Genomic DNA, 17,334 nt, shown 5'->3' on the forward strand with positions numbered 1-17,334 from the left:
TGTTATAGGAATGGTGACATTTATCTAAAACTCCAGATCTGAGCAAAGGTCACAGAAAAGACACCTATGTAAAGCCTTCTGCTTTTTGTCAACGACTATAAAGTAGCAAAGTAGCAACGCTTCTCGCCATCAGCTACATATGACTTGAGCACTGTCATACAAGCAATGCGGCTTAAAGTTTCTTAACATCTTCCTGCTGCAGAGAGGTTTCTCTCCCAAATGCCTCGGCTTTCCTGTTTTCTTCCAAACTTGCAGTCTGCAGTCCATACAGTAGGTGTGCGATACAGGTTGGCGCAGATTTTAGCAAAGCACTATGGAGAAAAGGAGTTTGCCATCAGAAATCTTCCCCTCTCTTTTACTACTGTGGTGGTTAGGTAGGTGAGCCTTTGATCACAGCACCTGTGGCAGATAATGTGAAGAACAGAAATCAATAGCTAAAGGAAGGAGGGTCACTTGGTCCTTTTTTCTTTTTTTAGAATCTTATTTGTGCCACATGTAAATATGGGAGATTGTAGGGAAGAAGTTGGGGTACAGGAATTCTTTGCTGTTGCAAAGAGATGCCATTGGCAACTTCCTTTCCTGGCACCCCTCATGGGCTAAATTTGATTGATGCGAAGGCATGGTATGGAGGACACCTATCACAGACAAAGTAGAGAGTCTGCTCATAACACTTTCCTCAACTTTGTACTAGCTTTTGGATAAGGGAGAAAGGTTAGGCTGTACCGGTGGTTGAAAACTCTTAATGCGTACCTTGTATTAAGAGCAGAAAGTGAAATAGCACGTTTGTTCCAGTAGCCAAAAGAGTAGAAGAGGGGAGGGAAAAGAAAGTATTTTACGTTTAAGGGTTATTGGAAGAGAATAACTGTAAACCAAAGGCATGAAAATACAATTTTGGTCTATCAAGCAGATAGAAAATTCCATACTTTAAGTACCTTAACTGGGGTTTTTTGTTTGTTTTTTTTTAATGTAGAATTTATTCCAAGTTCCATCGGAGAAGAATGCAGGAGCTGACAGAGGTAGGGCTGCAGAACTTCTTTAACCTGTTCCTCATGCTGGCAATTGTTGCAGAGACAGAAGATATAGTGAGTCGAGTGTTGGATCTTTTGGATTTCATGACTCCGTCCTCCATCACTGTGTCTCAGAGAGCTCTCATCTGGAGAGGTCATTTTGCTTTCCTTTTAATTTATGTGGAGAAGAACATGGACATTAGTGTTCTAGCTGAGAAACTCTCAAATGCTTTCCGTGAGAAGGCAAAGGCGTTTTTAGTAACCAAAAATGACTACGCACAGAAACAAAATCTCTGGACTCTGCTTTCAACCTACATTGATGGTGTCCAAGAAGTGTTTGAGACCAGCTGCTACTTGAGCCTTTCTGAGGAAAAGTTGCTAAATGATGGCTTTACTATGCTACTGCCTGCTTGTCGAGGATCTGAACTGAGTATGGTCCTAAATTTTCTTCAGGTTGTTCTAGCCAGACTGCGGTAAGTTATTTAGTTAAATTGTGGGTGTAGACTGGCATGTTGGTTTTGTGTTTTAGGGTTAAACTGTAGTTCATATTAATTTCTTACTGAAATAGAGTAAAAGGAAAGAGAAATCTCCAGAGGACTGTGAATATGTTGAATTTCAAAATCCACTAATATCTCACTGCATTTAGAATCTTGGAAATGTTTCCTTACCATTTTAGGATATTAAGTTTGACATCCCTGATATTTTGTTATGAATTAATGACTCTGTAGAAAGTCATCCAGTTGCCACCTTTCAGACAATACCGTCTTTCTTTTGGCACAGGAAATTTCAAAATTTTTATCTGTACTGAATTACTTAAGTTAGGGGAGGGGAGTTTTATGTTTGGAGTTTTTGGCTTTTTTTGTTTTGTTCAGTGAATCCAATCTATTTTTCAGACTCTTCATTCTATTTTTTCCTCTTTCACCAAGGTTGCAATCAAATATAACAGTTATAGAGATTTAAATACTTGTCTGGGGTTCGATAGGAAAGAAGGAAATCATATTTTACCACTTTAAAGCAGTTTTGCTTTGATGTACTAGTTCAGTTTTCAACATCCACAGTGCCCTTCAATAAGCATATTTTTGTCTACTGATGCCTTTGAGAAGTAGTCCTCCAGTTTGAAGCCCAAACTGCTTTTTTTTTAATAAGATATTAAGAGGCGGCTATTGATCTGCCATTACTTCAAATGTGTACAAGGCTGATATATGTGGAAAGAACTGTGGAAGAGTGCATAATAGGAATAGTGAGGCTTATATGCAAGATCTCTCTTTAACTAGGTTCTTTGTTATTGTCTAGTAGTTTGACTGCAGCTGTCAATAGCTTATAGATCCAAAGACAACTGTTTTTCAGGCAGTCTTTTGAAAAAAGATGAAGCGTGAAACTAAGTTTAGTTGATTTATTATTTATTATTTCACTGCAACTGAATGTATTTACTGGAATAAATTGGAGACTTCAAAAATACTGATATTTTCTCCATTAGCTAATACACAGCATTTATTGTGTTATTTTTAAAGATGAAATGGGGAGAAATTTGAGACTGGTGAAAAAGTTGCCTATTTCATAAGTTGGCATTATTTTAAAGCTTTCCAGAACCTGGGGGTTATGTGATCATCTCATAACAAGGAGGACGTAGAAGTTCATTACAGACTTCTCAGGTCATCACAGACAAGGTACAGGGCGATATTCATACCTCTTCTTACAAAAAGCAGGTCTGCTGACATATGTGAATTACCAACAGGCTCAAATACTAATTGGTATGAAAGAGATTATTACAGCCTTGTTTTTAACAGTTATATCAGCTTTTGTATTTATACATTTGGTTACTGTTACCTTCCTGTTTATTCCATCTGCAGAGAAGCTTAATTCCTTAACAGTTATAAAATGCTTTGATCATCAGCTTGCGTGGAACAGGAGAATGTTACTGGTTCTCTCTCCTCTGTAGCCATACAAGTAAAACAACGCTAAAACCACTTTCTGGGTGCAAAAAATCTGGATGGCTTTGGGCCAAGCAGATGTTAAATTATTATTGCCTTAACTAGACTGATTAAGCCTTGGTCTGTCTGCAAACTCAGAAAAGGATGAAATGGTTTAATGCCGATCTCTCTCCTGTTTTTAAAATCCATGCATATATAAGATAGCAGGCCTTTCATAAATGTAATTTTTCTGTACACTGCACTCTAATAATTTTATAACTGTATGACAGGGAATTTACAGGTAGGAAGGAAGTGAGATCACTGATTAAAGAGCGAAGCAGCTCCCTCTAGGCTGTTAGGAAATAACTTCTTATGCCACTTTCTGCTAACCCCAGATGATGGCTCACAGGAGCATTCTTTATTGCTGATTAAGTAGCATTATGAAAATACTGACTTGGTAACATTAACTAAATGCCTCAGTATTGAAAGCTTAAAATGTCAAATAGTTTTAGCAGTCCCCTTTAACATATCTTGGATTGCTAGAATTGCATTCCAGGTTTCCCAGTTGCTTTTCTTTGAGAACATTGTAGAAATGGCAATCTTTTTCGTTTGCAGTGAGGTGTAGCCAAAAGCTCTTCTTTAATTATAGCTATTCATGCTGCTATGGTTAAGGGTCTATCAGCATTTCCATTATAAACCTTTATTTTCAAGGGTTTGTAGCATAGCAGTGAAAGCTTGCTCTGGGCTAAAACTTGGCATACCAAGGTTTTGAAAGTGCGCTTGTTTTCTTCCTTTCTTTTTTCTTAAAAGGCATCTGAAAGGAGACCCCCACCTTCACCATTTTTATACTACTGTGTTTCAAAATAACTCTTTCCAATTTTTTCCTATGGTTTTCTTGTCTGCTAGAAAAAGTACTGGTAGCGTTTGATTGTTGTATTTACCTATGCTTAGACTGTTTTAAATAAGCTTTTTTAACCACCTTTTTTATTATTATTACCATTATGATTATTTTGGTGTCTGTATATTTTAAATAGAACTATGACTTGGCAGGAGAACTCATTTTTATCAGTTTTTGATATGTGGTGAATGGATAATTGGAAACAAGATGCTACTTGCTGGCACTTCCAAGTATTTGATCTTCATAATGAGATTCAGTATGAAGTGTAAGATTGTATTTTGATACAGTCCTTTTAAAAAACATATATAAAATAAACAGTATATAATCAAGAAAATTCCCAAAATAAAAAGGCAAAGTATTTCCTTCCTATGTTTACTTGTAGCATTCAGCTTCTAGCTCAGATACATATTTTTCCTTTTCATTCTGTTTTTAAGCAGTGTTTTAGAATTCTGATTTTTTTTTCTTATTTAATGAAAGGGAAATGCAGGATGCTTGCCTGTGTGTGCTTTCATTTGTTCCGCATCTCTAGCACTACCTATCACATCTGAGTGCCTCATGACACAAAAAGAAATCCTAGGTTAATAAAAATACAGGCATTCAATGGATTTGACAGAACACGCTGTAAAAATGGACACACTCAGAAATCTGCTGAGTGCCTGGAAACAGTAGGTTCCAGCATTGCAATATGTTATTCTTAAAAGAAGAGCTTGAAACATGTTAAAATGTCTTTTATTGTAATCGGGTATTTCTCTGACATGAGCTTTCTCTCGTTATCACTATCCTGGCATTTTGGTTTTGTAGTGTATTAGCACTGAGTTACGCAGTTATAAAATGCAAGTACATGCCCGAGTGTAAAATCGCTGCTGTGCTCCAAACATCTTTGCTTAGTTTCAGGGAGACTTGCTACTGATTCCTATAGGAGAAATGAGAAGTACCACAAACCTAATAACATAATAGATGGTAATTTTATTTTGAAAACAGTTCTTGAGTATTTATGCCCATTTGTACTTTTCTGCCAGTATTGAACGACATTAAAAGTTATTGAGTATTTCAGCGCGTAAATTTCATAAACTCTACAAGAATACTAATCAGGTAAACCTGTCTCTAATTAAAAGTTACATTAATTGGGCCATGGATAACAGCAGAAATGGATGTTTCTGTCTGTTAAGAGTGTGTCTAGCCTTGAGGTTGTGAGAGAAATCATGATAGGAAAGGATTATCCAGTGTATCTTTGCTATGGAAATGTATAGTCATTTGTGGGTTTGGGGTTTTTTTTTGCCTTATACTTGCCATCAAAACAGCCTGTGGGAAGATTTCTGAGACCTACAGAAGCCTCTCTCCCCCTCTCTGTCACTGTGTAAGTCAGCAGATAAGCTCACAGGAGAATAGAAAGGTCCTCCCTCCTTCTTTCCATTCCCCTCAAGGGTTTTAGTGTTAGTCTTTGTAAAATGTGTTTTCTGACATGAACTTCTGAAAACTGTATCCAGAACAGTTTGGAAGAGCATGAGTCTTCTCTTACCTGTTCTGTGGGTATATCACCAGCTGTAACGCTCTCAGAAGCACGGCAACTCTGTGACTAAGCCACTGCAGAAGATCTTAATTTGGCTCTAAGATCTTTCAGGCTTAATGAATGACCATTAGAGAGTCATTAAAAGTTGCTATGAACTTTGTTTATGTGTGTGGAAAAAGGAAAGAAGTCCTTTCTTTTTGACTTCGCAACACAGATCTTATGCTTGCAGACCAAGTGTGCCTTGTTGTGCTAACTTAACCTATGGTTTAAAGTATTTTTAGTTTTGTTTTAAGTTCAGTTATTCCATTAATAAAACTGGTATAACGAGTGTAAAGAAAATCTAGTCTCCAAATGCTTTAGAGTGTGGGAAGCAAGCACTGCTTTAGAATATAGCAGCATTTTAAGAGGTTTGCTCTGACTAAATCCTTAAAAGTAATCTGTTACCATCTTCGGTGGAATACTGGACGTGTTCTTAGCTACAGTTGTTACCTTAAAGTGTGCTCTGGTAATTAAAACAAAAATTATTTTTCCTACTTTATGTGGGATTCGAGGTTTGTTTTCTTTTCAGGATTTTTCTTTTTTTTCTAAAATAATATTTTATACCTTTGGCCATCGTATTCTGATCTTCAAAGATGACTAGGTAAAACTGATGTGTTTTGATTGTGTCCTCTGCTCTGAGAGTATTACTGTCATCAAATCATAGAATCGTTTAGCTTGGAAAAAAACTTTGAGGTCATCAAGTTCAACTGTTAAGGAATTCCTATACGAAGGAATGAAATGAGATAGTGTGCACTGGAACTGTGTATCTAATACTTTGCTTATAGAAAGTTCCTGTGTGTATTTAACATTGGTTCAGATTTGCAAGAATATTCACTTCCACTTGTCACTGTCTGTTTTCTTGAATTGGTAGGCAGCCATGTGAAAGCTGAATAATTGATTAAAAACAATTTCATATTGGTGTTTAAGATTTAATATAGACCATCTGCCTTAGAAGGAGGGCAACAAATCTGGTGTCAGGGCTGGAAGGAATGTCCCATGAGGAGCAGCTGAGGACTTTGGGCTTGTCTAGTTTGGGAAAAAGGAGGCTGAGGGGTGACCTCACGGCTCTACAGCTTCCTGAGGAAGGGGAAGTGTAGAGGGAGATGCTGAGCTCTTGTCCCTGATACCCAGTGGCAGGACCTGTGGGAATGGTTCAAAGCTGCACCAGGGAAGGTTTAGACTTGACATTAGGAAGCATTTCTTTACTGAGGGGGTGGTGTGACACTGGAACAGGCTTCCTAGGAGGTGCACTAAGCCTGTCAGTATTTGAGGCATTTGGACATTGTCTTTAAGAATTTGCTTTACCTTTTGGTCAGCCCTGAACTGCTCAGGCAGTTGGACTAGATGATCATTGTAGGTCCCTTCCAACTGAAAAATTCTGTTCTATTTTAGAATCACCTCAAAACCAAACTGAAATAACAGAAGCTGTCAAAGGACCTTCTGATTGTTGATGCCCATTGGTAGGCACCCAAAGCTAAAGAAACTCAAGTCTAGTACTCGGACATCAATCATGAAGATGCACAGCTCTGTCCCCTGCACTACAGGTTAAAACACTTCTCTGTGTTTCATCCATTGTGTCCATTTTATCTACCAGAATTTAATCCACATAAGCTTTCTGTGGCCTACCTGACAGCAGTACAAGACTTACTGTTGTGAAGGAGTAAATCCACCCATAAAAGAGAGTCAAATCATCCAGGTGTCCTGAGAGCCTGCTGCTTGGGACCCTGCAGTTGTTTAGAGAAACACGTGCTCCCTGAAGGCTGTAAAGTGCACATTTGTTTTCTGATGGATGCAACTCACTTTTGAAACTGTTTTTCCCAAATTAACTTTCCTCTGTTTCCTTCTCTTTATTCTTCACACAAGGTATGAGACTAGCTTTTCATATGGAGTATTTTTTTGTTGTGGCTGTTAAACAAAGAAATACTTTTGCCAATAAAACCATTATATGCAAGTAGCCTTCTAATCTCTTAATTTTGATTGTTTCTTCGTTACCTTACAAGATATCCTAAAGAGAGAAGAAATATATATCTCTTGTCAGATTTAAGGCTTATTTAAAATGAACAGAAAGCTGAAGCAATTTTCTTTATTCCATTTCAGTCTCCTAAGGCCTATTTCCCCCTGGTGAGCTCATAGCAACAGGGGGGTTTAAGGGAATTCAGCTTTCTGCAAATTAATGTCTCACATCATGAAAATTCAGGACTTTTTTTTTCTATATCTTGAAAAAGTAATACAGTGAGTGCGAGTATTATTTCTTGCCAGCGGGTGGAAGATGAATGATTTTGTCACAGTTTTACTGCTTGATGAGCAGTGTCCTGAGGGTCAGGCTTAAGTCTGTGTCACTATGCTGCTCATTACTCTTGAGCTAAATAAGGGCTGATTGGATCTAAATTGCCTAGCACATGGGCTGCAGATGAGCTCAGTGAGTAGGGGATGACCTGCTATTCAGGCTGGGAGTAACCCCGGTGTGCAAATGCTGCATTAGAACACCGTGGGAGAATGAGAGGCTACCGACCGCTGCCAGCAAAAGAAATCGAAATGTAAAAACTCTTTGATGCTGCAATGTTAGAATTTGAAATGTAGGAAGTGACAGGTTGATGGTACTTATCAGCTTTGGCTGGATTAGAGAACAGTGTCATCTTGCTTATATAATGACAGAAGAATGAAGCTAGCTCCCAACCACTTTGCTGTGCAGAGCTGCTGCTGTCAGAGTCAATGCTGCCTCCTACTGACAGTCTGCGCAGAAGGATGGAGAAAGCAGATGGATTGCCGGCTCTGGACGACATACTCGGGCTCTCCAGCATGCCAGTGTACACTCTGTGCCTCTGCCCGCCTATTCCTGTATGTTTCTGGTCTCTTCTCGTGGCAGAGAATTGCAAACCTGGTTGATAAAATAGCACGTGTACATTCTGGGACAAGAGTGAGCCACTGCTGTCTTCAAGAACAGTTAGAAGTCATCTACATGCACCGAACTATACAAGTGTGTCTGCTTCACGCAAAGTATTTCTCATTGTAATCTGCTCTCCATTGCTAGCCCCTGTGAAAGGAGGTGATCTCTGGAGAGGGGAATTAATTTGTGCCTGTGTGTTTTAAAGAAAGTTAATCTTTAAAAAGGAGAAAAGAAATCTGAATGAACTCAGGGGAGAATCCTTCTGCTAACTGAACACATGAGTATACTTGTCTTAATAGAGGAAGATGAAAAGCAAGCAAATCGCCTGCCAGGTGCTGAACGCAACACTGATTGTAGTAGTTTGTGCAGTTCTGAAAGATTCAGTTCATTGGTTCAGTAGAACAAGCTTTTGGGTTGTGTTCCCCCCACCTCCATCACTGGTGCTTTGGAAACTGAGTAATGGCTGCAGTGATGATAAATAGCCACTTGCTTCGTTTTTTTCCAAATTTGTTTCAGATTTTATTACTAACAGCTGTAACCTCCCAGTGTCAGTCAGCTTCTGTTACTACTAACTTATGGGACTACCTCACCAGCAAAAGCAGTTTGGTTCTCTCATGAAACCAGTGACTAAAGAGGAAGGGATGAATCCAAATACATTCTGTGTTTTCTGTTTATTGTTTTCTATTTTTCTGTTTTCTGGGTATATACTATTTGATTCTTCTTCCCCTGGGATGCTTTTGCTCATGATGAAATGTCTTCTGGGACATAAAATAACTTGTAGTTTACTTGTTTCTGGGTATCGTAATAAAAAAGGAAGAGAAAAGAAAACAGCAGGCTTACAAGTGCAGTTTGCTGTAAAATGGTGTGAGTCTATGGGAATGAGAGAGAAAATTTTCATAAAACCTGTAATTAGTGTAAGGCTTCAGTGTTGCTTGTATTATCTTTGTATGATGAGTGCTTAATGGTATCACTTGACTGAAAATAAGGAGCTGTTCAGCACAACTAGTTGTAGTAGATGAAAATGAGTTACAGGTTTGTATGTGAACAAAAATTACAGGGTGTTCCAATGGAAAGCAGAATGAGAATTTGGAATTACTTTGATATTTTGAAAAAAAAATCATCAGCAAGAGGAAAGAGGGAAGGCCAGGTACTGAAACTGAGAAAGAGCAATGCTAATACAACCTATGGAATGCTTGGTGTGGCAGCTGTATTGTCAGAGTATGGGGAGGTAGTATGCTCCGTGAGATGAGAGAAACAAAGGAGATATCCACATCTGGGGTTGGTTAGTGAGGTGGCTACCGTGGCTGCTGCTCTTGCTTGTAGACTTTGCTGCCTGCTCAGCACAAATGGCTGCAAGGTCCCATATTGTTCCTGCACTAGCAGTTTCTGCCTGGTGTAGGGCGGAAAACCAAAACTGATTGTGAATGGTAGTTCAGATGGATTCCCCTGTACCTTAAAAAGGGAGGGGCGGGGTAGGAATGGTACTTACGTTTTTACCTCTATTTACACAGATATTTATTGACATCAATAAGATCATAGTCTTATTTACATCAGTAAGACCATAGTGGCTGTAAGAAAATTTGAAATTTGATTGAAATCCGTCTATTGGATAATAGTACTTTTCGCTGATGCACACAGCCTTTATGAAATCAGGAAGCAGGACTTAATGTGACTCTGCTTAAGTGAAAATAAATACATTTAAGTATCATTGTGGGGTGTGTTAATAAAACGTCTGCTTATTCTGTCTTTAGCTGTAGTTCTGTATGGAGTCCTGGACATGTCGCTTTACAAAACGTTTATGAATAAATTAAAAATTTGAGAGAGTCACAGAAATGGATGATTAAAGTAGGAAGTTTGTAGAAATTTGATGGAGCTGAATTTAGCTAGGAAAGGTTGAGGGGAGACATGCTAGGAGTTATGCAGTATGTAAAAGGGCGTTGCAAAGATGACAGGTTGCCTGTGTTCTCTATGCCAGTGAAAAAGGAATTGGCTTAATTTGGGGCACAAGTTTAGTGTGGTTATTTAGAGTAGGCTGCAAATGTCAACACTGGCAGGCCGCAATACAGAGCTATGGAACTGAATTTAATTTTTTTACCTTTTTAGACAATGCATTGGACAAACATTTGCCAGAGGGTGGTCTTGGTAAGCTTGCTAGAACTGCTGAGGTGAACTCCCTGAATGACTCCTGAGATGCTGCCCAGCTCTTCTCATACGTTTCTGTAATTTAATATCAATGAGTGCTCGATATGACTGGTGATTAATTAGTAAGGATGCTTCCTAAACTGTATTCTGTGCTTTTCCTTACAGAACAAAACCTCAGTGAAATCAGAAGGTAAAGAAACCAACCCTGAAATTGTAATCTGCCATAAAATTTACCTTTGGAAATCTGTGTAATTAATTTTGATTTGTAGTATCCACATTCCTTTTAATTTCACCTTTCTATTGGGGGTATTGGGGGGGGGGGAAGTTGAACATGTTTAGTGCTTCTGTATCCTACTAGTTCTTGGGATTTCTGAGGTGGACACATGAGGGTGGATCGTACTGTATGCATGGCACAACAGCCTTGCTGAAGAGGGTGCCGAGTTTTTGCTGGTTTTGTATTTAAGTCTTGAAATCTGTCTAGAAAACTACTTTGAAAATGCTTTTTTAGGCATTTTCTAAAGGAAGCTAATTGATACAGGGCATGTATGTGTGTGTTGTTTTATTTGGCTTGGAGCAAATCCAAGTGCCCTTAATTGCCAATGCCTAAATGCTCCAGCTTGCTTTCTAGTGGTACTAAACCAGGGACAGTGAAAATGTGCCTAATGTGAAATGAGCCTGAAATAGTATGCCACTATCCTCTCTAAAAACAAAATGAAAAGTGTCGAGCATGCTCTGCAACATGTACATCTTGTGGGTGTCCCTTCCTGAGGTTAACTGGGAGGAGCAGGTGGGGCAAGGTAAAAGCAGCTTGTGGTTTACTTAGTTCTCTGATAAGCTGAAGGTACTGTCAGTTCTCTCTTTTTCACAACTGGAAGGCCCTGTTTATCTCTAATAGGGGTTAATTAAAGCCTTAGGGCAATGCTGAGACCCTGCCAATGGCTGGAAGGTACAGACATAATCAAGGCTGCAGCCCCTCACTGTAGGGAAGGAAGAGGTAACTGTGGGCTTGTCGTGGGCTCTGATAACACAGCTGTGCTAATTCTTTCTGAAAATACATGAGTGAACTTTTTTTTTTGTCAAATAGTTCTGTTCATTTATTAATTACTGGCTCATATCAAAGAGTTGTATGAAGTTGGTTTAATGTGTGTGGTTGCAAATCCACGTTAAGAAACAGAAGCCTTTTGGTTCTCTATATGGTAATGCAGGGACTACACACAGGCAGGCACGGCAGCCATTATGCACGCAGCAGGAGTGTTGCTGCAGCTGGGAATGTGTGGCATCTTTTATTGAGGGGTAGAAGAAGGGAGAAACAGGCAAGTACATATGTGTTTGCCAGGATAATGAAGTTTTCTTCTATAGCTTTTTGCAGTCTTGTTTTCTGTACAAAAAGTCAACCATGAGAGTAAAAGCAAATATTTTCGTTGGCATTCTTTTGTTTTCCTGGACAGAAATAAGTTGATTCAAATGCACTGCTGATGTGCATTTGAAAATACTTCAGTAAGTGTTCCAGGTATCTGCCTAAAATATTTTAAAGCTGCTAAAGATTTGCGTCCAGGGAATTCCTCCAATTCACACCACACTTTTATTCAAGGCTATTACACAACGGCCTGATTTGGCGAGGAAATGCTGTGTGCATACTTGCTCAGTGTGCTACACTTACATGGAGTTGTGCATTAGGTGTAAGGGTGACATAAGAAAGTAAAGCACTGTGATCATCTCTTAAATAATAATTAACTATAGCACGACCATGATTATCCTAATGTCATAGGGAGAGTGAATATATTCAGGCAATCAAGGGATTTTACAATGTAATTATTAGACATTGGGGAGATGTGACCCTGTTTAGGGTAACAGGGAGCTATGGTTAATTGATGTTAAGATAATCAAACTTACTGTTTTATTATTCTGGGACCCTAGGCTTTGTAACAAAATGTGTGTGTGTGCTTAGAAAAAAGAAACCTCAAACATATGAAAACAGAAGCCTAAATGTGAACCTTGAGGTTTTGCTTGCATTACCTTGCTGTACAGAATTATTGCTATGATTATAAATGTTGAGAAATCATTTATATTGTCTGTAAATCATACCCATTTTACACCACAGTGAAAATTCAATACGTTTCGATTCTGAGTATTTTGTAAAAGTATCTGTTTTCCTAGGACATCAAAAATGACTAGTTTTTTCGAAGTCAAACTCAAAAATTGAAGGTGTTTTTTCCTGCAGCCAAGAATTTTCTGTTGTTTTCTTTCTGGAAAGAAAACCTTTGATAGGTGTACAGTCTGAGCATTATGACAGAAAATACACTTGATGCAGTCCCCCTTGAGCTTCATTGTCTTGTCCAAGTTTAGAACATGAGGACATAAAACAGAATTTCATTTCATTAGAGTTCATTATGAAAGGGTTTCCACTGCACTGCTGTGATACTGAACCTCTGGAATTTCTAATAACTCAACTTGCCCTCTGGAAGATTTGAAGATTAAGTATAGCACTGGTACTGTCTCTTACTGAAAGTTTTGTTTTTTTTTCCTTGCTCTATTTTTCTTTCTTTCTCTGCTCCGCGCCTCCCCCCCCCCTTCTTTTCTTGAAACAGAGTAATTTCTGAAAACTCTTCAGCAATCCTATCTTCATGTAAATTAATACTGTAAATTGTGCTGCTAGTGAGGGTGGAGGGAGTAGTATGAGTGGGTGGGGGGAGAAAAGAATTAAAATCATTCCAATAAATGGTTTAATTTATGCCTCAGCAGTTAAGCATGCTCCTGGTTAACAGAAATACCCTTCAGCTACACAGGATTTGGGAGGGTTGGAGGGCATTCATTTGCACATAAATAGCCATTAACTGATAAATTCCCAGAGGTCTCCTGTTGCATGCTAGTGGTTCTGACCTACTTAGCTAGCTTAAATTTGTTTTACAGAATTATTATAATTCCATCCTTGGTACTTAAACTTTGTGATTAATGCATGCCTCACAATACAATTAAAGTATAATTACACAGTTTTACAGTTTGCTATCATGTGTTATTATTATTACAAAGAGCTGGATTTTGCAAATATTAGAAGAATTAGGGTTCTGATACCCATCACTTTGCTGTTATTAAGTGATTATGTTAAATGGGACCCCTTTATGTCTGAAGAATGAAGTGGAGAGAGGGGAATCATTAACTAAAACATCAGATGGTTTCTAAGTGATTGAGGATGAGATGTATGGTGGGGTTTTTTTACACATCTGTAGAGAATAGGTGCAAATACTTTTTGTTCATCTTTGCCAGCTGCCTATGACATGCTCTAGCTCATCTATGCTTTAGGGCTTAAAAAAAGTTTCATACTAAATATCTTATCTCTGTAATCTGTTAAAAATCATTTCCATGTGTTAAACACCTGATTTTATTATACTTCACTGAAGCTTTTTATCACAGGGACAGCTTTTTTTCCTACTCTTATTAAAAACATTAACAGCCAGATACAGAGGTCATATACCTCTGTGTAGCATAGGTTAGGACGTGCGTGCAAAGGCGGTACAGATCTTTCTCTTGCACTCTGTAAACTCAGAGGAGTTCTCTGTGAGGGTTCCTCTGTCTTTTTTTCAGTTTGTGTGCATGAATGTATCGTATATTTATACTGGCTGGAAATAACAGTAAGTCACAAACACTGCTATTTTTACCTTATTTGTAAGGGTTACCTGGTCTCCTCTATTTTTCTGGCCAAGCTTAGCTCTGTGGCTACTGTTCATTCTTCGAGCAGTGATCCAAGAATCACTGACATCTCTTGCTTGTATGTGACCAAAAATAACTGCTATGCCACATAATTCTTCTTAAATCCTTTTTTTTTTTTTTTTTCCGTCCCGCTTTGCACCTGCACTGGAAAACTTAGGTCTTTAAATGTACAATTAATACAATTAGTAAATCAAAGGACTGAAAAATATTTTTTTAAATTTCCCTATTCCAATATAAGTTACATATTTTACTTTCTTTATCGGTGAATATGTTAGATTGCAGTTTTCACTGGTGTGAAATGGAGCGGTTGACACATTTTCTGAATTACACTTGCTATTCTTCTAAAGCTTTTAAGGTTACGCTATGACTTTTTTTTTGTAGTTACAGTTGCACGGTGGAAACTCCAAATGGCATACAGAAATCAAATGTTGCACCCTCAAGTCTTACTTGATCCACTCTCTTGGATTACATTTTTGCTTAGTTTAAGAAGACCTGTTGCTTTTGTGGTTTTACGTTTTTTTCTAAGCTGTGCTATTCATTTCTTTAACAATGAAAATATATCTTATTTTTAATTCCAAAGAACACAAAGAGTAAAAGGCAAATAGAAATCTTTTTCTTAGAATGACTCCTTTCACATCTGTAATTTTAGTCTGTATTTATGCTACTACAATGATATAATCTCTGTTTTCACTATTATCATTTGCTGTCATTGAGCTCAGAAAACATTGGTCATTATTACTGATGCATGGAAGCATGTGAGCAGGTAGCCAGTAATTATGCTTGGAAGAATTTACTTTATTTCAGGGCTTCCTACTTGAATATTCGTGAAATGACTTTATTTCCAGTCTTTAAAAAAAATACTGCGTTGAAGTGATTTAAATCATTTTCATGTGGCAAAGCAAAAATGCAGAGGCACATTACCAGAAAGAAATGGTCAGCAATAAGAGCTGTTTTGCAAAGTTGGCATGCAACAACTACCACACGATGTGGAGAAAACAGTTATCCTGTAATAATAAGACTAATGAATTCAGAAATCCATTGATTGAACTGGCTCTGGGTAGATTATGTGCAGGCTTGCTTCAAGGAGAGGAATTTATGAAATGTTTGCCGCATCCAGCAAGCACTACTGCTATAATACAGCTGCCTCCTCAGTGGTTTGCTTTGATCCTGTGGAATGAAAGGACAGGAGGATCAGCTCAGGTCTAAATGAGATTACAGCTGGTTCGGCAGCTTATCTGGTCTAATGCCAACTAGTGTGGCTTTGCACGTCCTAAGGGGTTTACAACAGAAACTGTTTATTGAGTATCATCGGTTTACTCAACACAAGCAGGCTAATCCTTCCCAGCCTCAGCATGTTGTAGGATTGTGCATGAGCCAACCCAAAAGCTGGTGTAGCCAGGGCCTCCAGAGCCCTTTGTCTCGCTTCATATTGATTTTTTTTTACCTGTGTTAAAGACAGTAAAAAATAAAACCAATAACCAGCCCTATTGTGAGCAAAAGGTTAATCTGACCTAAAAATTTTACAAAAGCATCTTTTAACCCTAGAAGGGATGGAGGCCTTTTTCTGACTTTTCACTGAAGGGATTTTCTAGTTTAAGATTTTTGAAGAGCAAAATAGGAAAAAAAGCTTAAACATTTAACTCTGTGTGTCTTGCAAGGTCTTTGAATTCTTTCAGCAGGTGCATAGAAATATTTAAACAGTTAATTCTGACATTATTAGCTATGTGTCACCTATCTGTGGTAGGTGTTACTGTGTAGCAAGGACATGACATGCTAAAGGTAGGCAGAGAAGTAGGAGCTGGTGGGTGTCCCAGGGGTCATGCTGATTTTTCACGATAGTGCTTTTTATGTAAAATCTTCAGCAAATGCCTTTATCAACTGATTTCTAGCCCCCCCCCCCAAAAAAAAAAAAAAAACCAAACCAAAACAAACCCAAACACCAAAAAACCCCAAACCAACCAAAACCAAAAAACCCCACCAAACAATGCCCCCCCCCCCAACCCCCCCCCCCCCCCAAAAAACCAAAAAAACAACCCTCCCCAAAAAACAACATCCAACCCAAAATTAAATAGGTGAGTGCATCTTAAGGAATTCAAAAGAAGTATCAAATAGAATGTTTTAAACAATTATGTGCTGCAAGTTTTTAAACAATATCCCTTTCTGGTTTGATACAAAATACAACAGAATATTAGATATCATAATATTGTTGAGCATGTTTCCTGTCTGAGGCAAGTCTTTTTTGGACGACATTGCAGTGTATGTCAGATTATTATAAATCGCATTTTTTTTTTATAGTATAGAGAAAAAATATATTAAACTCTAGGAAGCCTTGCAGAGTAGTAGTAATACATTTGCACTGAAAAGAAACACAGTAAGTTATTGAATTTGCATTGTTGGAATTGTGAAGGAATTGATTAGGTACCTGTATTTATATACTGTGCATATTATTGGGAGTGGTTAAATCGGTTCTGCGGTGATGCAGGGCAGAGCATCTGGTGACACACCTATCTGTCCCTGCCTACATATGGCAGACTTAAATTGAACTGTTTTGAAGACTGTTGAACACTATCCAAAAGAAAACAGGGCAGTAACTTGAGAAATTACAAGTGGCTGTTTTGTTTACTTCACCTAATTGGAATGAATGTCTATTTCAAGCTACATGTAAAGCAAAGAGGTTACCATGGATACCATGGAGGTACTATGAGTGTTGTTTGGGGAAATTGCTAATAACGATGTTTAAGAGAAATAAGAACTTTACTAATACTTAAGCCTAATGAACAAGATGTGTACAAATTTAAAATACAGTATTTATCTAGTCACTTGTATTTGATCAAATCTGATCTTAAAAGCAGTAGGTTGCTCTCGTGTACTATTACACTTCTAGCACAATCGGAGATAAAAGCTATTGTTGCTGATTGCTTAAAGTCTCTTTGTTCAATCATCTGAACAGTGCAAATCAAAGCATTTTGTCAGACTGTGAGAAGTTTAGCCTGGATAATGCTTCCCACATACGCCGGTCACCAAATAAATTATGTGCACAGTTTTACAGCCTAGCTAGTGCTAGAAGTTAAATGGATGGCCAGTGGTAGAACTCATAAAACATTTTCCTGTTAACACAACCAGGCAGAATTGACATTGTTGATGGTAGCTTTCATCTAATAAACTATCAGTTCTAACAGTGATTTTTTACTGTGTTTCAGAGGGGATGATGATAAAAGTTTAGCAAGCCTACC

The 17,334-nt window shown here is 38.1% G+C and overlaps 1 protein-coding gene across 4 annotated transcripts in view; it reads left to right on the forward strand.

Annotated features, from left to right (window-relative positions):
• The window catches only part of MMS22L (MMS22 like, DNA repair protein), a 92,700-nt gene that overhangs the window by 31,780 nt on the left and 43,586 nt on the right, over positions 1–17,334 (forward strand). For all 4 annotated transcript variants that reach the window (XM_056343858.1, XM_056343861.1, XM_056343860.1 and 1 more), the window contains one exon: positions 971–1,480. In XM_056343858.1, coding sequence (XP_056199833.1) covers positions 971–1,480 — 510 coding nt within the window. The remainder of the gene's footprint in view (positions 1–970; positions 1,481–17,334) is intronic.

This window comes from Falco biarmicus, chromosome 6 (genome assembly GCF_023638135.1).
Source record: "Falco biarmicus isolate bFalBia1 chromosome 6, bFalBia1.pri, whole genome shotgun sequence".
Lineage (NCBI taxonomy): Eukaryota > Metazoa > Chordata > Aves > Falconiformes > Falconidae > Falco > Falco biarmicus.